The sequence below is a fragment of the Humulus lupulus genome, chromosome 1, assembly GCF_963169125.1.
Source record: "Humulus lupulus chromosome 1, drHumLupu1.1, whole genome shotgun sequence".
Classification (NCBI taxonomy): Eukaryota; Viridiplantae; Streptophyta; class Magnoliopsida; order Rosales; family Cannabaceae; genus Humulus; species Humulus lupulus.
In genome coordinates, this window is record NC_084793.1 from 138,767,517 (window position 1) to 138,795,313 (window position 27,797).

Here is a 27,797-nt window from a genome sequence, read left to right on the forward strand (position 1 = left end):
TGCATAGCAAGGCCCGATAGTAATAGTTTTTTTTTTTTAATTTTCTTCTTCTTCTTCGAGTAGAAGAATTTGCGGCTGCTAAGTCTCGTCGGTCAGAGAGAGACGACAGTTGATTCAGATTCAAAAATGGAATTCGTTGTTGAAGAAGACAAACACCTTGATAAAGATTGTTCCACTTTAATTCTGGTCTGTTCAATTCTTAAGACTGTATTCACTCGTTTAACAGTTTATTTTTCTTTTTATTTTAATTTAAATTAAGCGCAGGTTTTTGCTCAAGTGCTTAAGCTTTGTGAATCACTAATAAAATATAGGAGAATTAAGAACATGGGAAATTTTTAATTTCTTGACGTTCTATAATTTTCTCGGTAGCCAAACTGGTGTGGGTTTAATCAATTTGGTTTTTATTTTTGTTTAGCCGGCATTGTCAATTGGAAATGTGGGGCAGTTAGCTATGGATCTTTTAGTTTCAACCATGAAAGCAGAGAGAGTTGGATATTTGGATACTCCTTTTGTTCTTCCTTGTGTGGGAAATGATGCATATGGGCCTGTACCTCAAGGCCAGCTCGCTCTACCTCTTGAAGGTGTTTACTTGTCTTATTTTTGTAACCCCTTTATAGGGTTCACCAATAGGTACACTTTTATCAGCTTGTTTCCAGTATTTGATGCATATTGTAAATGCTCGGGTTTGCAGTTTATGACTCGCCATCTAACGGTGTGACTCTTCTCCAACAAAGGTCCCCAGTTGTCAAGGTAAACTTGTTCATGAATTTTTGTTTCAGTTTGTTCATCAACAAGTGCAAGGTTTGGCGTTATCATGCTCTTCTTTATTATGGCTTTTGTGATTATACCTTAATTTTTTAATGCTCAGAACAAGTTTTACGAGTTTTGACATGGTCATTAACGTAGGGGATGATGATTGAATTTGCTAAAAACTTGGCTGAGTTTGCTGCTGCTAGTGGAAAGAAGCATGTTATTGTGCTGTCTAGCTTGGATTTCGGGAGGTGGCAGAGAATTGATATGTCAAGGTATAAAAGCCAATCTTATTACTTTTGTTCATTTGTTATGAGCTTTCATATTCTCCACTGAGTTTTTGGTTTGAGTGGTAGCTCAAATGGTCAGGCATATATTTGTTCTCACAAGATCACCTGGTTCCCAAATTTTGTAGGGTTTGGCATGGATTCCTAGTTTATTTTTTTTGAAAAAAAAAGAATGTATTGTATAAAGTCCTAATACTAACATAAAATCAACATTTTTTTTTTCTGTAACATTCTAAGTCTTAAGCAATGATCAGGCATATTTTGCAATGTTAATTGTAATTTTGGCCACATCCCTAGTGGTTCGCAGGTCCATTACCTATCCAACATCCACAAGGTTGGAAAAGATGATTGCTGTGAGAAAATTGGGTGGAAAGTACTAGAAGAATATAATCCTGACCAGAGGAGATGGAAATATCTGAGTGATATAGCAGAGGGCAGTTCTGTGCATGAAGATGACTTTCCTTTTGAAGATGAACAAGAAAATGAAGAAGATTACTACCCAAGCTTGCCTTTTGCAGCACTTTATTCCTGTTTCAAGGTGCTCTTTGTATGCCATAATCATATTACAGAATGAAAGGAAGAGAGAGAGTAGGAGAAATATTTCTTTTATTTCTTGTTATTTTGATTAGTATACATCGTATCCTATATATAGGAATTATACAGAATATTTACAATAAATAATAAAGAATAAAAATTCCACAAATCAGGAACTAATAAAGCTACAGTTCATCAATCATATCTCTGACTTTATTTGCTAGCTGCCAACACTCTCCTCAAGCTTGACTGTAGATGTTAATAAGTCCAAGCTTGTTTGTGAGAAAGTAGAACATCTGTTCAGATAGTCCCTTAGTCAGTATACTAACTGTTGATTAGTAGGCACATAATAAATGTTGATTATCCCTCCATCAATTTTTTCCTTGATAAAGTGGCGATCCACTTCTACGTGCTTGGTTCTATCATGATGTACAGGATTATGTGCTATACTGATAGTGGACTTGTTGTCGTAGAATAGTTGTATAGGTGCTTCATACTCTATCTTTAGTTCTTCAAGCAGCCATTTTAGCTATATAACTTCACATACCCCATGGGCCATAGCTCTAAACTCTGCCTCTGCACTGCTTCCTGCAACAACATTTTGTTTTTTACTTCTCCATGTAACTAGATTTCCCCATAATAAGGTATAATAACCTGATGTGGATTTCCTGTCATCAATTGATCCTGCCCAGTCAGCATCTGTAAAAGCCACAACCTTTCTTTCATTTGTCTTCTTGAAGAATAGTCCTTTTCCTGGGGTTTGTTTTAAGTATCTCAATATTCTATACACTGTGTTGAGATGACCTTGACAGGGATTGTGCATGTACTGACTTATTAGACTTACAGCAAGGGCTATGTCCGATCTAGTGTGAGATAGATAGACGAGCTTCCCAACTAGTTGTTGGTATCATCCTTTATCCCCAGGGTCTCCTTGAAGCATTTTTGTCTTGTCTCCAAGTTCAATGGGAGTTTTACTCGGCCTGCAACCAAGCATCCCAGTTTCTTCTAGGAGATCAAGAGTATATTTTCGTTGAGATACAGAAATGCCTTTTTTGCTTCTAGCAATTTCCATCCCTAAAATACTTCAAAGCTCTGAGATCTTTGACTTGAAACTCCTTTGCCATCATTTCTTTCACCCGTCTTATTTCTTCAGTATTACTTCCAGTGACAATAATATCATTGTCATACACTACAAGGATAGTAATCTTTCATTCCTTTGAATATTTAATGAATAGTGTATGATCGGTTTGACCTTGTGTGTACCCAAGATTTTTGATTGCCTTAGAGAACCGATCGAACCAAGCTCGAGGGGATTGTTTTAGACCACACAATGACTTGTCAAGTTTGCAGACAATTTTCTCATTATGAATTTCTTCAAATCCCGATGGTTGACTCATAAAAACCTCTTCTACAAGCTCACCGTTTAGAAAAGCATTTTTCACATCTAGCTGGTGTAACTCCCAGTCTAGATTTGCTGCAAGAGAGAGGAGGACCCTAATAGTATTGAGCTTGGCAATAGAAGCAAATGTCTCATTGTAGTCAATTCCATAGTTTGTGTGAATCCTTTCGCTACCAACCGTGCTTTGTACCTTTCGATAGAGCCATTAGCATTGTACTTGATTGTGAACACCCATTTGCACCCTACCACACTTTTATCATAAGGTAACTCCACTAAACTCCACGTGTTATTTTGTTTGATTGCTTTCATTTCTTCTAGAACAGCTACTTTCCACTCAGGAATTGTAAGAGCTTCTTCAATATGTCTAGAAATAAAAACATTTGACAGGCTAGAAGTAAATTAAATGAAGATGATAGTTTCAAATAAGATATGAACTTTGAAATAGGACCTTGAGTGCAAGTTCTAGTTCCTTAATGCTATTGGAACATCTAGGTCAAAACTAGTATCAGATTGATGATTACCTGACTCAATTGAAGATGTCGGTTCTATCATCAGTTCGGGTTCTTGGTTGTGCTGTAGATTCATGATATGATTACTTTTCTTTCTCCTTGAGTACACACAATTTTGGTTGTTGAATTTGTGGATGACTTGTTTCTTCTTCGACAATATGACCAGGAGTACGAGTAGGAGGACTTATAGGAGGATTGTTTTGGAGTGATGAAATAATAGTAGGTTGATTTATGGGTAACTCGAACCCCATGACCACTGATGACCATTGTTCTCCCCTTGAAGCGAAGTGGAGGAGAAATATGGAGTTTGTTCAAAGAAAGTGACATCACTGTGGGAAAATCAAACTATTTTTAGGAACATTCTAAACTTAGAATGATTTATTGTAAGGCTGTCAAATATTCAGAGATTTGACAGCTATTCTTATTCTAGGAAACTTATTAATTTGCTAATTTATTTTCTGTATATTTGTGATTTGGTTCACACCTATCATATACTTGTATAAATATATGTTCACTGAATAGAAATAATAACAGATAAAATTTTCCCAATATTTGTTACTTGGTATCAGAGCCAAACCTACCCTTTCTCTCTTTGCCTTCTTCATTTCCTTCAACCACCATGTCAGATGTTACCCAAGAATCCACTCCAGCCATTCCTTATATTGTTGAATCCTCTAAAATTACCCCTGAATCTCACCCAGTTCAGATCACCACCATTCGACTTAATGGTGAAATTTTTTTGAGATGGTCTCAGTCAATCTGGATGTACATGCGAGGACGTGGGAAGATGGGCTACCTAACGGGAGAGAAGAAGACTCCCAAGGAGGACGATCCGACGTATGCTGCCTGGGACGCAGAGAACTCTATGGTGATGACTTGGCTTGTTAACTTTATGGAAGAAGACATCAGCTCCAACTACATGTGTTACCTAACTGCTAAGGAACTCTGGGACAATGTAAATCAGATGTATTCTGACTTGGAGAATCAATCTCAGATTTTTGAGTTGAATCTCAAACTCAGTGACATAAAGCAAGGTGAGGATACTATTACTAAATATTTCACTTCTCTTAAAAGAATATGGCAGGATCTTGATCTCTTTGATACTTATGAATGGAAATCTACTGAGGATGGACGACATCATAAGAAATCTGTTGAGAATAATCGGATCTACAAGTTCTTGGCTGGCCTTAATGTCGAGTTTGATGAGGTAAGGGGGAGAATTATTGGTAGATCATTGCTGCCTCCTATTAGTGAGGTGTTCGCTGAGGTGAGAAGGGAAGAAAGTCGAAGGAACGTTATGTTGGGAAAGAAGGCTGCTGGAACTATTGTTGAGGGATCAGCCTTGGCTTCCAATATGGGAGCAGGAAGCTCTAAACTTGCCTGGAACAAATCTGATGAGAAACCACGGGTGTGGTGCGACTTTTGTAACAAACCTCGCCATACTCGTGAGACTTGCTGGCAGATTCATGGAAAACCAGCAAACTGGAAGAGCAAATTTGGGCGGGGACGTGGAGCACCTACAGCAAATGAAGCTGAAACCAACCCCTTTACCAAAGAGCAAATGGAGCATCTTCAAACATTACTGAAATCCACTCTGCAACCCTCTGGTATTTCTGTTGCTTCTGTGGTACATACAGGTAATGAAAAACATTCTCTCCATTCTTTTCTTTCAACATCTACTCCGTGGATAATTGATTCCAGAGCCTCTGACCATATGACCAATTCCTCACATATATTTAAATCCTATAAACCTTGTTCAGGTACCAGTAAAGTTAGGATAGCTAATGGTAGTTTATCACCAATTGCAGGGAAAGGTTTAATTAAAATATCTGAGGGAATAGATCTTAAATCTGTTCTCCATGTTCCCCAACTTCATAGTAATCTCCTGTCTGTTAGTAAATTATCCAGAGATTCTAATTGTTGTGTTATTTTCTATGAATCTCATTGTATTTTTCAGGACCGGAGCTCGGGGAAGATGATTGGCAGTGCTAGGATGAGTAATGGTCCCTACTATTTTGAGGATATTCTATCTAATAATAAAATTGCTCAAGGACTTAGTAGTATCAGTTCTTTTACTGTTTATGATCAAATAATGATTTGGCACTATAGATTGGGCCATCCTAGTTTCTCTTATTTAAAACGTTTGTTTCCTGGTTTATTTAAGAAATTAAATCCATTATCTTTTCATTGTGATAGTTGTTTACTGGCCAAGAGTCAACGTAAATCTTATATCCAAAAATCTTATTGTCCTTCTAAACCATTTTACCTTTTTCATAGTGATGTTTGGGGACCTTCTAAGGTCACCACAATTTCTAGTAAAAAATGGTTTGTTACGTTTATAGACGACCATACTCGTCTTTGTTGGGTTTACCTAATGAAAGAAAAATTTGAAGTGGCAAAATTTTTTACCGATTTTTATTCTATGATTGAAACCCAATTTCAAACTAAAATCAGCATTTTAAGATCTGATAATGGTACAGAATATTTTAATAAAATTCTGGGCAATTTTTTTATGTGGAAAAGACATATTACATCAATCTTCATGTCCTGACACCCCTGAACAAAATGGCTTAGCTGAACGCAAAAATAAACATTTGTTAGAAGTTGCTAGGGCTATGATGTTTTACATGAATATGCCTAAATATTTGTGGGGAGATGCTGTACTTACTGCCTCTTATTTGATTAATAGGATGCCTACTCGTGTTTTACAGTACACAACTCCTTTATCTTGTTTCAAAAAAGGTTTTCCTAGTTCTCGGGTTTATTCTGAATTACCTTTAAAATTTTTTGGTTGTACTGCTTATGTACACATTCCTAAAAGGTCTAGGTCTAAATTTGAACCAAGAGCTGAGAAATGTGTTTTTCTTGGGTATCCCCCTAATAAAAAAGGATATAAGTGTTTCAATCCTCTTACAAATTTTTTTTATATTTCAATGGATGTTTCTTTTTTGGAAACTACTCCATATTTTCAGAAAAATTTAATTCAGGGGGAGAATTTAGAAGAATTAAATTTTTGGGAACTTGTTCCTTTGCCGAATATTATATTGGATGCTTCTCCTTCTCTTAAAGATGTTCAAACTATTGAAACTGAATCTGAAATTGGTCTGTCAGATAAAGAAATACTACGATTGATTAAAAGTCGTCAAAATCTTGAGCCTGTGGTTTCTACTAGAAAGAATGTCATTGAAAGAAATAAAGACCAGCAACTCATCTCAGAGCCTGATCAATCTGAAGCCCTGAGTGATGGTCATCTGAATACTCCAGGTAACAATTCTCAATCTATTCATCCTTTGCCTCCAAGTGTTACTAATCCTGAATCCGAGCCTTCTGTAGAAATAGTACCAAGAAACATTAACTCAGATCTGCACCTTCCTATTGCCATTAGAAAAGGGACCCGAGCCTGTACTAAATACCCTATTGCCAAATATATTTCATATAACCAACTGTCTGAAACTCATAGAGCATTTACCACAAATATTTCAGACCTTGTTGTGCCTAGAAACATACAGGAAGCACTAGAGGAATCAGCTTAGAAATTAGCAGTGTTTGAAGAAATGAATGCCTTAAAAAAGAATGATACTTGGGAGATGGTTGAGCTACCTGAGAAGAAAAAAGTTGTAGGCTGCAAGTGGGTTTTTACAGTAAAAACCAAAGCTGATGGGAGTATTGAGAGATATAAAGCTAGGCTTGTTGCTAAAGGCTTCACTCAAACCTATGAGATAGATGATCAAGAATCGTTTGCTCCTATAGCAAAAATAAACTCTATCTGAGTGCTTCTTTCCCTTGCAGTGAACTCTAATTGGCTGTTACATCAATTAGATGTAAAAAATGCATTTCTTAATGGAGATATGGAAGAAGAGATATTTATGAGTCCTCCCCCTGGCTTTGAGAAGAGTTTTGAAGGGGGAAAAGTGTGCAAACTGAAGAAGTCCTTGTACGGACTTAAACAGTCTCCAAGAGCATGGTTCAAGCGTTTTGGAAAGGTGATAAAACACAATGGATACACTCAAAGTCAAGCTGATCATACTATGTTTTATAAACATTCAAAGGAAGGTAAAGTTGCTATCTTAATTGTTTATGTAGATGATATTGTGCTAACATGGAGTGATCATTGTGAACTAGAAGCTCTAAAGAAGAAGTTGGCTGAAGAATTTGAAATCAAGGACTTGGGTGCATTAAAATACTTTCTTGGAATGGAGTTTGCTAGGTCCAAAGAAGGTATCTTTGTAAATCAGCGTAAATATGTCCTTGATCTTCTGAATAAGACTGGTTTGTTGGGGTGTAAGCCCGCTGAGACACCGGTTGAACCACACGAAAAATTGCAACTCGCTCAAGAAGAGAATGTAAAAGACAGAGAGTGCTATCAAAGGCTGGTTGGAAGACTGATTTATCTATCTCACACGCGTCCAGATATAGCATTTGCAGTGAGTATGATAAGTCAGTTCATGCACTCACTTGAACCGAAACACTTCAAAGCTGTTTATAGAATTTTGAGATACTTAAAGGGAACACTTGGGAAAGGACTCATGTTCAAACCACGGGGTCATCTACAAATTGAGACTTGTACAGAAGCGGATTGGGCTGGTAGTGTAGTGGATAGAAGGTCTACCTTAGGCTATTGTTCCTTTGTTGGAGGTAACTTAGTTACATGGAGAAGTAAAAAGCAGAGTGTGGTTGCTAGAAGTAGTGCTGAAGCAGAATTTCGAGCTGTTGCTCAATGTATTTGTGAGATCTTGTGGATAAGAAGGCTACTTGAAGAATTGAAGGTATCACAGTCATCTCCTATGAAGTTGTATTGTAATAACAAGGCTGCTATCTCAATTTCACACAATCCAGTTTTGCATGATCGTACAAAACATGTGGAAGTGGACAAGCATTTTATTAAGGAAAAAATAGAGGATGGTTCAGTGTGTATGACTTATATTCCTATTGAACAACAAGTAGCTGATGTATTCACAAAAGGATTGTTTAAAAAACAGTTTGATTTTTTGAATAGCAAGCTGACTATGGAGGATATTTTTAAACCAACTTGAGGGGGAGTGTGGGAAAATCAAACTATTTTTAGGAACATTCCTAACTTAGAATGATTCTTGTAAGGCTGTCAAATATTCAAAGATTTGACAGCTATTCTTATTCTAGGAAACTTATTAATTTGCTAATTTATTTTTTGTATATTTGTGATTTGGTTCACACCTATCATATACTTGTATAAATATATGTTCACTGAATAGAAATAATAATAGATAAAATTTTCCCAATATTTGTGACTCTAGAAACATATATTATTTTAGTGATTGGACAATAACATTTATAACCCTTTTGAGTTGGAGAGTATCCCAGAAAAACAGTTTTGATAGCCCTAGGATCAAGCTTGCTAGGACCCTGGGCGTGAATATGGACAAAGGCTGTGCAGCCAAATGTTTTTACAAGAATAGTATTTGTGGAAATGTGAGGATAGATACTTTGAAGAATGGAATGAGTTTTGAACTGTAGTGGTCGACTAGGGAGACGATTAATAAGATAGGTAGCAGTGAGAATGGCGTCTCCCCAAAGATATTTAGGAACATTCATGGTGAACATGAGTGCTTTGGCTACCTCTAAAAAGTGGCGATTTTTTCGCTCGGCAACCCCATTTTGTTGGGGGTGTATTAACACAAGAACTTTGATGGATAATACCATTTTTAACAAGGTAAGGACCTAAATTGGTATTAAAGTATTCTGTGCCATTATCTGTTCTTAGGATACGAATAGATGTTTGAAATTGAGTTTGAACCATTTGGTGAAAATTTTGAAAAATTTGATGTATCAGATTTATGTTGAAGTAGGTAAACCCAACTGATTTGTGTGTGATCATCAATAAGGGTGATAAACCATCATTTACCTTGAGAGTTAGTGATTTTGGAAGGTCCCCAAATATCACTGTGAATCAGAGAAAATGGACTCGAGGGTGTATAAGTTTTTTGAGGAAATGAGCTTCTGTTATGTTTTGCAAGTTGACATATATCACAATGAAACAAACCAGAATTTTTATTGATAAATAAAGCTGGAAACAAATACTTTAAATAAGAAAAACTTGGATGCCCAAGTCTGTAGTGCCATAACATTATTTGACTAGAATTATCAGAGATAGAAAACAAGCCAGATGTACTCGGCTGGTGTTTTATTTGAAACTGAGATTGAAGAAAATAAAGCCCATCATGAAGTTCAGCACTGCCAATCATCCTCCCCGATGATAGCTCCTGAAAATGACATGAATTTGACATAAATTTAGCAATATAGTGATTATGAGCAGTAAATTTGCTAACAGAGATGAGATTGCATGATAAAGAGAGCACATAGAGGACAGATTTAAGAATCAGTTTTTTAGACAGCCGAATAGTACCAATACCAGCAATAGGAGATAAAGTTCCATTAGCAATTTTGACACTAGACTTGTTAGAACAGAGAAGATAGGATTCAAATAAATAATGTAAACCTGTCATATGGTTTGAAGCACCCGAATCAATAATCCAAGGTGCAGAAGAATATTTTAGAGAAATCAAAGCTTGAGTAAGAATTACCAGAATGTGCCATAGAACATGTTGCCTTATTAGATTCAGATATGGCAGCAGGGTCCTTAGAAGACTGATTTAGAAGTCTAAACAGTTGTTCAATATGTTCCTTATTGAATGATGGTGGAGGATTACTTAATGGTAGAGGTGGTGCGTCGGAGTTGCCCATACTCTGAGTTTGGTATGCCTTTCAATCATTTTGACGGCGAGGAGTCTAGTTGGCTGGTTTCCCGTGAATCTCCCAACAAGTTGAGCGAGAGTGTCCATGTTGCTAACAGTGGTCACACCATGGCCTTTCACCCTTTCGATTTGGTCGTGGATCCGGATTCAACTTGTTGTTGGATGGCTGATTGTATCGGTTTGAGACCAAGGCAGAGCTTTTAGTTGTTTGGGAATTTTGAAACTCAGCATCAGTAAGCATAACACGGCGACGTGCTTCTTCACGAAAAACTTCTGAGAAAGCTTCCTTAGTGTCAGGGAATGGTGAGCGACTGACCAAACACCCACGTACTTCATCCAGGTTATTGGTTAACCTAGTGAGAAATTCAAACACCCGTTCCTTCTCAAGTTGTTGCCTTTGTTTCACGCTGCAGTCAGTACATAAAAGTGTGGTCTCGAGATAGAGGTCGAGTTCCTGTGGCAAATCTTGTAAATCTGAAAAATACTGAGTGACAAATTGAGTACATTGCTTGATTTCTTTGAGTTTTGTACGAATCTCAAAGATTTGTGAGGCATTACCGAGGTTGGAGTTATTGACAGCTAGGAAATTATGAAATTACCTTGTAATAGGCTGGCCGTTTTTATTGTGTATATTATCTTTCCTTGGTTAGAATATTTCAATTAAATGTAAAGATTTTATTTTATTCTTGTATAGCCTATAAATACTATTCATCACAGTGAATAAAATATCAAGTTTTATCACCAAATTATCTCTTTTGTCTTTGAATTTCTTCATGGTATCAGAGCTTAAGGCTCAATCTTCTATAGATCATTTTCTCCATTTTTTTCTGGCGGCTCCTCTGTTTTCCGACAGCTTTCAGCCGCTACCACCAGGCGTTTGTCCAAGTTATCCTCCTTTCAGTCACTCCCACCAGCCAGTCCGATTATTCAAAGGTGGTTTAGTTGAAGGTTGTTCTCTTCTCAGTCCGGCAGAGTTCATCTTCTTAGGTGACATCCAGATTTTCAATATCAGATTTTTTTTTCTTTTTTTCTCTGCTTCAGTAATGTCAACCAGTGAGGAAGCTATATCTCAGACCACTGGGTTCATCAATTCCACTCATTCGGACACCACATCTCCAGCCCCAACTCAATCCAGCAGTTCCGTGGGGTCTCTCTACAGCCATGACAGTGGTTCTATGCAGATTACAGCACACAGACTTGAAGGGAAAAACTATTTGGAATGGGCACAATCTGTCAAGATTGTCATATGTGGCCGCGGTAAGCTTGGATACATTACCGGTGACCTCCCTGCTCCTCCCTTGAGTGATCCAACTTACAAGGTATGGCAAGCTGAAAACTCAATTGTTCTTGCCTGGCTAATAAATTCGATGGATCAAAAAATTAGTCGCAGGTATCTTTTCTTCAAAACAGCAAAAGAGGTATGGGATGCTGCCAGAAAAATGTATTCTGACCTTGGGAATACTTCTCAAATATTTGAGATTCGTACCAAACTCAAGGAGATCAAACAAGGTACTCTGACTGTGACTCAATATTTTTTAGATTTACAAGATTTATGGCAGGAACTTGATCTCTACCTCGAGACCACACCATTATGCGCTGTGTGCAGTATAATACAGCGACAACAACTGAAAAAAGAAAGAGTGTATGAGTTTCTTACTGGGTTGAACAGCAACCTCAATGAGGTTCGAGGTCGCATAATCAGTCGTTCTCCTCTCCCTGATACTGAAGAAGCATTCTCTGAGGTTCGTCGTGAAGAGGCACGACGTCGAGTCATGCTTAATGCTTCGGATTCCCAACCTCTAGAAGGATCAGCTATTGCTGCCAAATCTGGTTCTTATGAAAAATCCAATCCTGATCCAAGGCCAAATCGCAAGGGAGATAGACCTTGGTGCGACCATTGTCAACACCATGGACATACTCGTTCTACCTGCTGGGAAATCCATGGCAAACCAGCCAACTGGACTCCACGGTGTCACAATGACAAGAGGGCATACCAAACCCGGACCCAAGACACCCCCTCCAACACCACTCATGGAACCACTTCACTCCCATTCAGTAAGGAACAACTTGCTCATTTGTATACTCTCCTGAATCAGTCTTCTCTCAATTCTCCATCTGGTTCTGGATCTCATAGTGCATCTTGCTCTGTTGCACACTCTGGTAATCTCTCTTCTACTGTAAAACAATGTCAAACATCATGGATAATTGATTCAGGTGCTTCTGATCACATGACTAGTTTATTTCACTTGTTTGATTCCTACTCTCCGTGTTCTAATAATTCTAGTGTCAAGATTGCCGATAGCACTCTTTCTCCTATTGCAGGCATTGGTAAAATTAAATTGTCGACTAATTTAATTCTAAATTCAGTCCTTCATGTTCCTTCATTAAAATGCAATTTAATCTCTGTTAGTAAGTTAACTACTGATAGTAGTTGTCTTGCTAAATTTCTACCAAATTCTTGTCAATTTCAGGAACTATCATCGGGAGGGCGATTGGCAGTGCTAGAATTCATGGTGGACTTTATTTCTTTGACAATCGTCAACAAATAAAAAGGCAACAACCTAGTTCCACTAGTTTGGCGTCAATTTTATCTAATTTTGTTTCTACTTTCAATTCTGTTTCTGTTTCAAATAAAGACAAAATTATGTTATGGCATTATCGACTTGGACATCCAAGTTTTTCATATTTAAAACATTTGTTTCCAACATTGTTTTTAAATAATACTATTGAGTCTTTCCAATGTGATATTTGTCAATTTGCTAAGCATACTCGATCTGTCTTTCCTCAGAAACATTATACGCCCACTAGTCCTTTCTCTTTAATTCATAGTGATCTATGGGGACCTTCCAAAGTCACTACTTCCAACGGTCATCCTTGGTTCATCACATTCATTGATGATCACACACGTCTCACTTGGGTTTATCTACTCAAACACAAGTCTGATACACATGATGCATTTCAAAATTTTCATAATATGATTCAAACACAATTTCAGATATCTATTCGAATATTACAAACAGACAATGGCACAGAGTATTTTAATTCTGTCTTGGGACCTTATCTTTCCCAAAAAGGCATCATTCATCAAAGCTCTTGTGTCGATACCCCTCAACAAAATGGTGTGGCTGAACGGAAAAATCGTCATCTTTTAGAAGTGGCCCGGGCTCTAATTTTTACTATGCATGTTCCTAAGTATTTTTGGGGAGATGCTATTCTCACCGCTGCACTTATCAACCGCCTTCCGAGTCGACCTCTTCATTTTAGGACACCCCATTCAGTTCTTCTTACTTCTTATCCTCACATCTCCTCTGGAACTCTTCCTGTTAAAACTTTTGGATGTACCGCATTTGTTCATGTACATCCTCGAGATCGCACTAAACTTGACCCAAGAGCTATTAAAACCATCTTCCTTGGTTACTCTCCTACTCAGAAAGGTTACAGGTGTTATTGTCCTCTCACAAAGAAATCTTATGTCTCTCGGGATGTCACATTCTTCGAAGGTACTCCATATTTCTCACCCACTTCGCTTCAGGGGGAGAACAATATTCATCATAATGAAGCTCAATGGTTGTGGGGGTTAGAGCTTCCTCTTGATTCCTCTGTCCAGCTTCCAGACTTGACTCAAAATTCAGCAGATCCAAAATCTCAAACTCTTGCTCCATCTTCCAAGTCAATTGAAACAGATATACATCCACCAAATCAACAACAAGAGTTGCGTGTTTATTCTAGACGGAAAAGAAATAACCAAATCATGAATTCTTAGCATAGTCAAGAAACCAATCCGGTGGTAGATTCTCCTTCTCCAAATATGTCAGGTAATCCTCCTTCAAATACTAATTCCGATCTAGACATTCCTATAGCATTGAGAAAAGGAACTAGGTCTTGCACTCAATATCCCATCTCCAAGTTTATTTCCTATTCAAATTTGTCATCTTCATTTAAAGCTTTTACTTCTAGCTTGTCAAATATTGTTATTCCTAGGAATATTGAAGAAGCACTTGAGATTCCTGAACGGAGAACAGCTGTTTATGAAGAGATGAGAGATCTTAAAAAAACTGAAACTTGGAGATTAGTGGAATTACCACCTGATAAAAGAGTGGTAGGATGCAAATGGGTGTTCACAGTCAAATATAATGCGAATGGATCTATTGAGAGATACAAAGCTCGACTAGTTGCAAAAGGGTTTGCACAAACCTATGGAATTGACTACACCGAAACTTTCGCTCCTGTTGCTAAACTCAATACTATCAGAGTCTTACTTTCGTTAGCAGCAAACCTGGATTGGGAATTACATCAACTAGATGTAAAAAACGCTTTCTTAAATGGGGAACTAGAAGAGGAAGTCTACATGATTCAACCCCCTGGATTTGAAGAGAAAACTCCCAATATTGTCTGCAAACTCAACAAATCTCTCTATGGCCTGAAACAATCTCCTTGGGCGTGGTTCAATCGTTTTTCGAAGGTAGTCAAGGATCTCGGCTACAAACAAGGTCAGACAGACCATACTCTATTTATTGAACACTTGGGAAAAGGAGAGATAACTATCCTGATTGTATATGTTGACGATATAATAGTTAGTGGCAACAATACCAAGGATATGACTTTAATCAAAGAATTATTAGCAAAAGAGTTTGAAGTCAAAGATCTTGGAACACTGAGATACTTCCTGGGTATGGAAATTGCTAGAAGCAAAAGAGGTATTTCTGTCTCACAAAGAAAATACACTCTTGATCTTCTCGAAGAAATTGGAATGCTTGATTGTAAGGCTAGCAAAACTCCAATAGAACTCGGCAACAAAGACCGAATGCTCAAAGGAGAACCAGTGGGCAAAGGAAGATATCAACAACTAGTTGGAAAACTCATTTATCTCTCACATACTAGACCAGACATTGCTTTTGTAGCAAGTCTAGTAAGTCAATATATGCACGACCCACGCCAAGGTCACCTCAATGCTGTATTTCGAGTTTTGTAGTATTTGAGGGGAACTCCAGGCAAAGGGTTGTTTTTAAAGAAAACTGTTGAAAGAAAAGTCAAAGTATTCACTGATGCAGATTGGGCCGAATCGATTGATGACAGAAAATCTACATCAGGATATTGTACTTTACTATGGGGCAACTTGGTAACATGGCGAAGTAAGAAACAGACTGTCGTTGCAAGAAGCAGCACAGAAGTTGAATACAGAGCCATGGCACATGGAGTGTGCGAGGCAGTGTGGATAAAAAGACTATCGGAAGAATTGAAAATTAAGTATGAAGCTCCAGTCCAGCTTTATTGTGACAACCAGTCTACTATTAGCATTGCTCACAACCCAGTTCATCATGATAGAACAAAACACGTAGAAGTAGACCGTCACTTTATTAAGGAAAAAATCGATGGGGAGTTATCAAAATCGAGTATGTGCACACTGATCAACAACTTGCAGATATTCTTACCAAGGGATTATTTGAAAAAGTTTATAATTTCCTTATGAACAAGCTTGGACTCATCAATATCTATAGTCAAGCTTGAGGGGGAGAATTGACAGCTAGGAAATTATAAAATTACCTTGTGATAGGCTGGCAGTTTTTATTGTGTATGTTATCTTTCCTTAGTTAGAATATTTCAATTAAATGTAAAGATTTTATTTTATTCTTGTATAGCCTATAAAATACTGTTCATCACAGTGAATAAAATATCAAGTTTTATCACCAAATTATCTCTTTTGTCTCTGAATTTCTTCAGGAGTACATACGACGTGCAACATCCCAAACTTCCTTAGCCGTTTAAAAAACTAACTACGACTGATTTTTGGATCCATAGAATTAATTAGTCATGCTAAAACAATTGAGTTTTCAGCCTGCCATACCTTATGATTGGGGTCGGTGGTTGGAGGAGCAGGGAAATCTTCGGTGATATATCCAAGTTTACCCCGCCCACAAATCACGATTTTGACTGACTGTGCCCACTGTAAGTAGTTCCTGCCTTCAAGTTTGTGAGTTGTGATGCGCAGAGAGCCATTATCATGGCTGAAGAGGGATCCGAGGGAACCACCTGATTGATGTTGAGAAGTAGTGTCTGAGTTCTGGAGAGACTGAGTAGTGCCGGAGTTAGTCGCAGAGGAGGAGTCTCAAGTAGGAAGGGTCGAGTCGTCCGTCAATGGGTTCTTGTCAGCCATCGTTGCCGAAGAAGATGAAGACTAGTACGCCGGAGAGGAGAAGGAAGAGAAGCCAACATGACTCTGATACCATACAGAATGAAACGAAGAAAGAGAGTAGGAGAAATATTTCTTTTATTTCTTGTTATTTTGATCAGCATACATCGTATCCTATATGTAGGAATTATACAGAATATTTACAATAAATAATAAAGAATAAAAATCCCACAAATCAGGGACTAATAAAGCTACAACTCATCAATCATATCTCCGACTTTATTTGCTAGCTGTCAACACATATATATTTTGAATGATTTGCAAATTTGGTTTGGACTTGGAATGAAAGAAAGGGAGGGTTCAACATATAGATTTCATTGTTTTTTTCCCTATATGAATTGTTTGGCAGCTATGAAATAAAATCCTATTGATTTGGTTTCTTTATTATTTGGTTTCCTGTAATGTTTTCTATTTTATAGTAATTTCATTTATTGTAATTATTATTCTATAATAAAGGGAATTGATATGTTAAAAACCCTATATATGCTCAGTTCTAGGTTATAAATTATACACAGAAATAATACAAATAGTTTTTTCCTCGTAGTTTCACCTGGTATCAAGAGCAAGTTAAATTTTTTTTTGCCTCAGCCCTTTCTTAAAATTTAGGGTTTGGTACTTCAATCCTAGAAAACCATTTTGGAGTGGTCTTCTATTCACACCGCCGGTCCAGGAAGGAAGCCCAACCGCCTCTGCATTTCGCTGGAGTCTAGTGTCCAATAGAGCCGCACGTGTGCCCCACATGTCACTGTCATCAGTTGCCAGCTCCGCCACGTGTCGGCGCGTGTAGGTGCATGATAGCCTCTAGCGACCTTCTTTTCAAGCGTCTTCTTCCTTGGCGCTTCCTGCTTCATCTGTGGTTCTTCTCATCACCTTAGGTTCTAGTCGCATCTCACATCATAGTAGTCCTCAGTTTTATCTCAGACTATGTCAATCAGCGCGAAAGTCTCTTCTCATATCATCGGGTAAGTCCGGTATTTAGACTCCACTCCTTCAATTAAGTCCAGTGACTATTGGTTCACAACTTGAAGGTAAAAATTACTTGCAATGGGCATAATCTGTCAATTGCATCAGTCCTCAACAAAGTTTATATACTCTCCTGAATCAACCATCTTCTAGTTTGGGGTCTCATAGTGCATCTTGCTCTGTTGCACATGTTGGTAATTTCTCATCTGCTCTCACTGACTCTCAAACACCATGGATTATTGATTCCGGCACTTTAGATCACATGACCAGTTTATATTCTTTATTTGAATCTTATACTCCATGTTCTAATCATTGTAGTGTAAGAATAGCATATGGCACGCTCTCGCCTGTTGTAGGAAATGGTACCATTAAATTGTCGGCCGATTTAATTCTCAAATCAGTCCTTCATGTTCCTTCTTTAACATGCAATTTAATTTCTTTTAGTAAGTAGACTACTGATAATCGTTGCCTTGCTAAATTTCTTTCAAATTCTCGTTAATTTTAGGAACTATTCTCGGGGAGGACCATTGGCGGTGCTAGGATTTATGGCGGACTTTATTTCTTTGAAAATCGTTAACCAATAATACAACAACCTGGTTTATCTAGTTTGTCTTCTACTTCTGTGTCTACTTTAAACTTAATTTCTGTTTCAAACTCAGCAAAATTATGTTATGGCATTATCAACATTCAAGTTTTTCATATTTAAAACATTTGTTTCCATCATTATTTTCCAATAATAATTATACATCTATGCAATGTGATATATGTCAATTGGCTAAGCATACTCGGGCTGTTTTTCCTCAAAAAAATTATACACCAACCAACCCTTTCTTTTTAATCCACAGTGACCTGTGCGGACCTTCCAAAGTCGCTACCTCGCACGGTTATCGTTGGTTCATCACATTTATTGATGATCACACGTCTCACTTGGGTATACCTACTCAAACACAAGTCTGACACATACAATATGTTTCAAAATTTTCATACTATGATTCAAACACAATTTCAATACCGCCTTGGGACCCTATCTTTCCCAAAAAGGCATTATTCACCAAAGTTCTGATAGACCTCCTTTAACGTATGTCTATGCTAGGAGGCACAAGAAGGCACACGTAGAGAGGGCTGCAGGGGATAATACACTCTAAATCTGTTATGTGGGTTTTGTTTGGGTAGTACCTAGGTGCACCGTTTACCATAGAGGCTAAGTATAAATAAGAGGATTATTTTCTTTTTGTCATTCAGCTAGCTTGTAAGTAAGAATCATCTCTGTAAGGAGAGTCCAGGCTCTCTAATTTCCTGGTTACTACTATAATACACTTTTACTTCTCTTTGGGTTGCTGTCTTGCATATTGGCTCTGTTGGTTCTAATTCAGGTAGATAAGGTCCTATCAATTGGTATTAGAGCACTCGTTCATGGGGCCTAAGAAGGACACGGTAGCCAAACTTATTGACGAGAGGGTGGGTGCCGAAGTCTCCGATCTCCGTTCGGATGTGATCAAGCTCAATGAAGGATTCACCAAACTGCAGCAGGAACTTCAATCTTCCATTGACCAATCGGTGGCCAAGCATTTGGACACAGCCCTGTCCAAGCACATGGAGGCGATGACGGCGCAACTCTCCCAGATGCTCAATCTTCCTGCTCGGATTCCGCCAGAGGCAGTTGCGACTAGTGTCGACCGCCAACGACGTGCGGTTGAGGGCCATGCCTCGTCGATTGGCGAACCCAGCTCGATCGGGGCACCACCACCAGCTACCCACCACTCACCCGTGCCTCCGCGACCGCCGATGCCCCATTCCGTGCCCCAGCGGATTCCCACGACTGCACCTCCGATTCAATTGGGCTCGTTCTATTCGGGTCCGTCGCCCAGCCAAGATTTTCGTCCACCACGGATGGAAATTCTAGTGTTTAATGGGGAGAACCCCGATGGGTGGATCTACCGTGCCGAGCGATATTTTCTTCTCTCGAAGATGACCGAGGCGATGATGCTAGAGACGACTATTGTGGGTCTCGACGGCGACGCTCTGTCTTGGTTCCAGTGGGAGAACCAACGGAGGCCGATCACGTCATGGAGTATGCTGAAACAATTGGTTCTTCGATTTCAAGCAGTTCCGGTTGGGTCGTTGTATGAGGAGTTCTTGTTCGTCGTTCAGACCGGCAATGTGAAGGACTACCGAGTCCGATGGGAGGTGCTGGCTTCCCGTGTCCCAGACGTGCTGGACCATATACTGGAAGGGTCATTTGTGAAGGGCCTTAAGGAAGAAGTGAAGGCTGCCCTACATATCCTTCAGCCCAAGTGATGGAAACGGCCCAGCGGGTAGAAGAGGGCCATCACTTACTGACCTTGGGCCCACTCACTCCAAACCGCACTTAAGCCCCATCATTCCCACGCGATCGCCTTATGGGTCTTATCTAGCTCGATCTCTTCCCCCTGTATCGCCGCCTAAACCAGGAGGTTCCTCCTCCGCATCAATGGGTCCAACGGTCTCAAAGGCAGGCAGCGTTCGTCCTTCGAGCTCCTCATCTTACCGCCGACTGTCCGAGACGGAATACCAGGAAAAACGAGCACGAGGGCTCTGTTTTAAATGCGATAAGAAATTCCACCCAGGCCATGATTGTCAGCAGAAGCTCCTCCAAATCGAACTTGTCCCAGATAGCGAAGAAACTGAGCCACCTGAGGAAACCCCTCCCTTGTCGCCGGAGTCGGGGGACACCATTGTTTCAGATGAAAATTTAGCCACTTTGTCGCTGAATTCTCTCATTGGGATTACGTCCGCACACACGATGAAATTGGCGGGACAGATTGGGCAACAACAGGTTACGGTTCTCATTGACAGTGGGGCCACCCATAATTTTGTCTCCACAACAGTCGTACATGCAGCGGGACTCCCTATTACGGCTACAACTTGTTACGGGGTGTTATTGGGTACAGGCGGTAAGGTCCGAACGGAAGGCATTTGCGCTCAGGTGGAACTTGATTTGGGAGCCATTCGGGTGGTGACTGACTTTCTCCCTCTCGAACTCGGGGGGGCCGATGTCATATTGGGCATCAAATGGCTGGAAACTCTAGGGAATATGCACGTAAATTGGCGTACCTTGGTGATGAAATTCGAAGTGGATGGTTCTTGGGTGACGTTGCAAGGAGACCCCAGCCTTTGTAAATTGCCAATATCCTTGAAGGCTATGGTTTTAGCGGTGGAAAAAGGAGCTGAAGGTTACTGGGTCCACTTAGGCACCTTGGTTGCTGGTACAGAACCCGACACTTCCTCCTTAAACCCACCTGTGGCACAATTACTTGCTCAATACCCAGATGTATTTGAGATGCCTCCCGGTCTTCCTCCCGTGCGCGCTAGGGAGCACTCTATTCCACTGAAGCCAGGCACGCAGCCCATCTCAGTCCGGCCATATAGATACGCTCACATTCAGAAAAATGCAATTGAGCAGATGGTGCGAGACATGTTTCAGGCAGGTCTTATTCAGCCAAGTACGAGCCCTTTCTAGAGTCCAGTGTTGTTGGTCAATAAGAAGGACGGCAGCTGGCGATTCTGTGTGGATTATCGAGCCTTAAATCGCGAGACGGTGGCTGACAAATTCCCCATTCCCGTGATTGATGAACTTTTGGATGAGCTCCATGGCGCTAAGGTTTTTTTGAAGCTGGACCTAAAATATGGGTACCATCAGATCGCATGGCTCGCTGTGATGTCCCGAAAACGGTCTTCTGCACTCACGAGGGCCACTATGAGTTCTTAGTGATGCCCTTCGGCCTCACCAACGCGCCAGCCACTTTTCAGGCTCTTATGAATGATGTATTCCGAGATTTTTTGCGAGATTTTGTGCTGGTATTTTTTGATGATATTCTTGTGTACAGCCCGTCTATGGACACTCATTTGACTCATTTGGGATTAGTTTTACAGCACCTACGAGACCACAGACTGTACGCCAACCGCAAGAAGTGTATTTTTGCCCAGCCGCAAATAGTGTACCTTGGTCATGTGATCTCGGCAGAAGGGGTCGCTGCCGACCACTCCAAGATTCAAGCAATGCTAAACTGGCCCGTCCCTCGCACTCTCAAGGACTTGAGAGGATTTTTGGGTCTCACCGGATACTACTGGAAATTTGTCCAGAACTATGGGAGTATTGCTCGCCCACTTACAGATCAGTTAAAGAAAGATGCCTTCCATTGGTCTCCTGACGCTTAGGCAGGGTTTGAAAGATTGAAGACAGCCATGTGTTCCATTCCTGTATTGGCCCTGCTCGACTTCACCGTTCCTTTCACTCTAGAGGCTGATGCATCGGGCATGGGGCTCGGGGCAGTTTTGATGCAAGCTGGTCACCCGGTGGCTTATTTCAGTCATGTTTTGTCACCCCGGGCACGCTTGAAATCTATTTATGAGCGAGAACTAATGGCCATCGTGTTGGCCATTCAGAAGTGGCGTCCTTATCTTCTGGGCAGGAGGTTTGTCGTTCGTACTGATCAACGCAGTTTGAAGCACCTCCTCGAGCCGCGTTTGGTGGCCATGGATCATCAAAAGTGGCTGACCAAAATTCTGGGTTATGACTTTGATATCCAATATAAGCCAGGGGGTGAGAACCGTGCAGCTGATGCGCTATCGCGGGTTGAATCAACTGTCGCCCTTGCTGCCATTACAGTGCCCAACATCCTTTCCCTTCCAGACTTGCAGAATCACATAGCGACAGACCCAGCTCTTTCTAAGGTACTACATGAGCTGTCCAAGGATGCTGATTGTGGAGGATATTCCTTGGTTCATGGGTGTCTCAAGTTCAGAGGCCGTTTGGTGTTACCTGCGTCTTCTCCGTTTATTACGTTGCTCCTGCAGGAATACCATGGCAGTACTGTGGGTGGACATTTGAGGGTATTTAAAACATTCCAGCGGTTGGGGGCAGATTTTTATTGGCGGGGTATGCGCCGGGATGTAGAGAAATTTGTGGCTGAGTGTTCAGTGTGCCAACAGAATAAGTATTTGGCGCAATCTCCAGCGGGCCTATTGCAGCCATTACCGATTCCCGAGCAAATTTGGGAGGATATCTCAATGGATTTCATCGAAGGCCTCCCTGTCTCTAAAGGCTTTGATTCTATTTTAGTGGTCGTGGATCGCCTTTCGAAATACAGCCACTTCATTCCTCTCCGTCATCCTTTCTCAGCCTTCACGGTGGCTGAAGTCTTTGTCCGTGAGATTGTGAAGCTCCATGGGATACCCCGTTCCATTGTTTCGGATAGAGACAAGATCTTTATCAGCTTATTTTGGAAAGAGCTGTTTCGGTTGCAGGGGACGTCACTACAACACAGCACGGCCTACCACCCTCAATCCGACGGTCAAACAGAAGTGGTCAATCGCTGCCTTGAGACCTATTTATGATGTTTTGCCAGTACCAAACCGACTCAGTGGGCAAAGTGGTTACCGTGGTCCGAATATTGGTACAATACCTTGCATCATACCTCCATTGGGATGACCCCGTTTCGTGCTGTCTACCACCGCGATCCACCCCCGCTGCTTCGATTTGAGCCAGCAAGTACTAAGGTTTCTGCTGTGGACCAAGAGTTGCGTGACCGAGATGAGATCCTCCAAATGTTAAAGCAAAATTTGCTCCTTGCTCAACAGAAAATGAAAGCCCAAGCTGATCGCAAGCACCGTGATGTACAGTTTCAGGTGGGCGACATGGTGTATGTGAAACTCCGTCCTTACAGGCAGCGCACCTTAGCAAAATGGCCCAGTGAAAAACTCTCCCCTTGGTTCTTTGGCCCCTTCTCGGTGTTGGCTCGTGTGGGCACAGCAGCTTACCGCCTTCAATTGCCATCTCATGCTTCCATTCATCCCGTCTTCCACGTCTCTTGCTTGCGGGCAGCACTTGGACAGCACCAGCAGGCTACCTGCCTTCCTCCAGGCCTCACTGCTGACTTAGAGTGGCTTTTGGAGCCAGAATCCCTTCTTGCGGTTCGTCCTGGAACACACAACACCAAGCCACAGGCCCTCATCAAATGGAACCACTTACCAGAATTTGAAGCAACTTGGGAGGATTTCGCTGTCATTCAGGAGCAATTTCCCCAATTTCACCTTGAGGACAAGGTGAAACTTTAGGCCGGCGGTATTGATAGACCTCCTTTAACGTATGTCTGTGCTAGGAGGCACAAGAAGGCACACGTAGAGAGGGCTGTAGGGGATAATACACTCTAAATCTGTTATGTGGGTTTTGTTTGGGTAGTACCTAGGTGCATCGTTTACCATAGAGGCTAAGTATAAATAAGAGGATTATTTTCTTTTTGTCATTCAGCTAGGTTGTAAGTAAGAATCATCTCTGTAAGGAGAGTCCAGGCTCTCTAATTTCCTGGTTACTACTATAATATACTTTTACTTCTTCTCTCTGGGTTGCTGTCTTGCATATTGGCTCTGTTGGTTCTAATTCAGGTAGATAAGGTCCTATCAAGTTCCTGTGTCGATACCCCCAACAAAATGGCATCGCTGAACGAAAGAATCGTCACCTCATAGAAGTGGCAGGTGCCCTAATATTCACTATGCATGTTCCTAAGTACCTTTGGAGAGATGCCATTCTCACCGCTACCTATCTCATTAACCGCCTTCCTAGTTGACCACTTCGTTTTAGGACACCATATTCTATTCTCCTTACTTCCTATCCTCACCTATCTTTAAACACTCTTCCTATTAAGACATTTTGTTGTATTGCCTTTGTTCATGTCCATCCTAGGGATTGTACCAAACTTGACCCAAGAACCATTAAAACTGTATTCATTGGCTACTCACTTGCTCAGAAACGATATCGGTGCTATTGTCCTATTACAAAGAGAACTTATGTCTCACGAGATGTCACATTCTTTGAAAACACACAATGCTTCTCTCCCACTTCGCTTCAAGGGAAGAATAATCACAACTACGAAGCTCAGTGGTCATGAGGGTTGGACATCCCTCTTAATTCTTCTATAATGTCTTCACAACTTCCAGAATCATCTCAAACTTCAGCAGATCAATCTTCACAAGATATTGCTCCATCCTCTGAGTCAAATGAAACAGATACACATCCTCCGAACCAACAACAAGAGTTGCGTGTTTATTTTAGACGACAAAGAAATAACCAAGTCATGAAACCTCAACACAGTCAAGAGACCAATCCGATGGTAGATCCTTCTCCAGCAAATGAGTCAGGTAATCTCCACTCAAACACTGATTCTGATCTAGACATTTCTATAACATTGAGAAAATGAACTAGGTCTTGCACTCAATATTCCATCTCCAAGTTTATTTCTTATTCAAAATTGTCTTCTTTCAAAGCTTTTTCTACTAGCTTGTTAGATGTTGTGATTCCTAGGAATATTGAAGAAGCACTTGGGAATCCTGAATGGAGAGCAGCTGTTTATGAAGAGATGAGAGCTCTAAAAAAGAATGAGACCTAGAAACTAGTGGAATTACCACCTGACAAAAGAATGGTAGGATGCAAATGGGTATTCACTGTCAAGTATAATGCGAATGGATGTATCAAAAGGTACAAAACACAGTTAGTTGCAAAGGGGTTTACACAAACCTATGGGATTGGCTATACCGAAACCTTCACGACAGTTGCCAAACTCAATACTATCAGAGTTCTGTTCTAACTGTCAACCCACTTGGATTGGGAATTACACCAGTTAGATGTAAAAAATACTTTCTTAAATGGTGAACTAGAAGAAGAGGTCTACATGGCTCAACATCCTGGATTTGAAGAAACTCCCAAGATTGTCTGCAAACTCAATAAAACACTCTATGGCCTTAAACAATCTCCTCGAGCATGGTTCAATTGTTTTTCAACAGTAGTCAAAGGTCTCGGATACATACAAGGTCAAACAGACCACACTTTGTTCATCAAACACTCGGGAAAAATAGACATGACTATCTTGATTGTATATGTCGATGATATTAGTCACGGGCAATAATACCAAGGAGATGAATTTGATCAAAGAATTATTGGCAAAAGAGTTTGAAGTCAAGGATCTTGGAACACTGAGATACTTTCTCGATATGAAAATTGCTAGGAGTGAAAAATGTATTTCTGTATCACAAAGGAAGTATACTCTTGATCTCCTAAAAGAAACTGAAATGCTAGATAGTTGGAAAGCTCATTTATCTTTCACATACTTCATTTGAACTTGGGAACAAAGACCGAATGCTCAAAGGAGAACCAGTTGACAAAGGAAGATACCAACAGTTAGTTGGAAAGCTCATTTATCTTTCACATACTAGACTAGACATTGCCTTTGTTGTAAGTCTAGTGAGTCAGTATATGCATGACCCATGCCAAGGTCATCTCAATGTTGTGTATCGAGTTTTGAGGTATTTAAAGGGAACACCAAGCAAAGGGTTATTTTTCAAGAAAACTCTCGAATGAAAAGTCGAAGCATTCACAGATGCAGACTGGGCTGGATCGATTGATGATAGAAAATCTACATCAGGCTATTGTACTTTATTGTGGGGCAACTTGTTAACATGGCGAAGTAAGAAATAAATTGTTGTTGCAAGGAGCAGTGTGGAAGCTGAATATAGAGCCATGACCCATGGGGTGTGCAAAGCAATATGGATAAAAAGACTATTGGGAGAATTGAAGATTAAGTATGAAGCCCCAGTTCGGCTCTATTGTGATAACCAGTTTGCTATTAGTATTACTCACAACCCAGTCCATCACGACAGAAAGCACGTGGAGGTGGATCGTCACTTTATTTAGGAGAAAATTGATTGAAAGATTATAAAAATTGAGTATGTACACAGACCAACAACTAGCAGATATTCTTACCAAGAGATTATTTGAAAAAGTATTTGATTTCTTAGTAAACAAGCTTGGACTCATCAATATCTACATTCCAGCTTGAGGGGAGTGTTGACAGCTGTGAAATCAAATCCTATTGATTTGGTTTCTTTATTATTTAGTTTCCCGTTATTGTTCTGTTTCCTATTTTATAGTAATTTCATTTATTGTAATTATTCTGTATTAAAGGAGATTTATATGTTAAAAACCCTATATATACTCAGCTCTAGGTTGTAAATTATACACAGAAATAATACAAATAATTTTTTCCTCGTAGTTTTCACATTAACTCTGGTCATTGCAATTATTTTTACATTATAGTGCAAGAATTATAGTTTCAAAGTGCTATTATGACCTCTACAATCTAGGATGTTTTGATCGCCAGTCACACTAAATAGTCCACAATAAATTTTCTAGGAAGAGAACTTGCCTGATTAGTGATGCTTATTATCTTTTAGGCCAAAGCTTTGAAGGTCACCTGCTTATTATGCTACTGCTCAGAGGGAGACAACATCCCTGATGCTTTCAATTTGGCTGAGGCAGCATGCAAACTTCTTGGACTTAGTCCCAATAATCTTAACAGTAAGTTTCTTGTTAAATTGCTGTCTATTTTATACCCCCAGGTCTATTATTATCATATTGGTCATTTTTGTAGTTTTTTTTCTTCTTGAAATTCAGTTGCACTGATTTCAAGAAGCTTATTATTTCTGAGCTGAGGTGTTTATCAATTGTTTAATTTTATACCTTTTCTGGTGCCTTACAACATCCCCATTTGTTTTCAATCGATGTTTTAGAATCTTATTGTGTGAGAAAAACCTCAAGTTGGTGCATTCAAGTTTCCAACAGTTTGTTCCTAACAATATATCATGGAGCTTCATAGCCCATTCTAATGATGATAGCATCTTTAAGGTTCAGAATTCATTACTATAAAATTAATGTTTACTAATATTTACTAATAAAATAGTTACCATGTTGAGTCAGTAATGTTTTTTGTTGTAGCTTTTCTCTGTTTTTCTGTATTTGTATGAATCCTTTTTCTTAATGGACCAGTTTGTAGTAGCTATTTACCAGACCTTTTTTCTCCACGCACCCGTTATTTAGTTGTCTGTAAGTGCAACATTCTAATCAATTTGTGCCAATGGCTTTGTGTAGACAACAATGACAACAAATGGCTCGTCCCATTTTCATGGAGAACTCTCTATGGACCACCCCCGGACATGTCAATCTTTTAAGGAAGTTACAGGTGAGATGCAAGGAAGAAAGCATTGTATTTTTACAGCCTGCAGACTTTTAATTTGTCTCATAATCACTAAGGATTAGTTAGCTGGACATCTGTGATACTTGGCCCTGTATTCAGTATGATATATTTGTTTAGCAATTTTTTTAACCTGAAGAAAAAGTAGTACACTGAAATTATGCTCAATACCTTTTCTTCTTTGGAATTAAATTGATACTCTACTTCTGATTGTGGTAGAGCTTTTATAAGCAAGTAACAAGAACAATAATGCAGATTGGCTTTATACATACGAGCAATTGAGCAATGTTAGGAGCACTCACAATGTACACACAAAATATACATACTACTACTATATGACGTGTCATTATTTATAATATCAATGTGTTAATAA

At 39.8% G+C, this 27,797-nt stretch overlaps 1 protein-coding gene across 3 annotated transcripts; it reads left to right on the top strand.

Annotated features, from left to right (window-relative positions):
• LOC133798285 (uncharacterized) lies at positions 1-27,695 on the top strand. 3 transcript variants are annotated; one of them, XM_062236527.1, is made up of 7 exons: positions 8-186; positions 416-581; positions 692-750; positions 907-1,025; positions 1,335-1,575; positions 26,628-26,751; positions 27,322-27,695. In XM_062236527.1, exons 1-7 carry the CDS (start codon positions 127-129, stop codon positions 27,399-27,401), a joined length of 849 nt encoding a protein of 282 aa, XP_062092511.1. In that variant the 5' UTR covers positions 8-126; the 3' UTR covers positions 27,402-27,695. The 3 variants fall into 3 exon arrangements, with proteins under 3 accessions (XP_062092525.1, XP_062092519.1, XP_062092511.1); XM_062236541.1 differs by lacking the exons at positions 26,628-26,751; positions 27,322-27,695 and adding an exon at positions 17,869-18,086 and having other exon boundaries at positions 1-186; XM_062236535.1 differs by lacking the exon at positions 26,628-26,751 and having other exon boundaries at positions 2-186.
• The last annotated feature ends 102 nt before the right edge of the window (positions 27,696-27,797 follow it).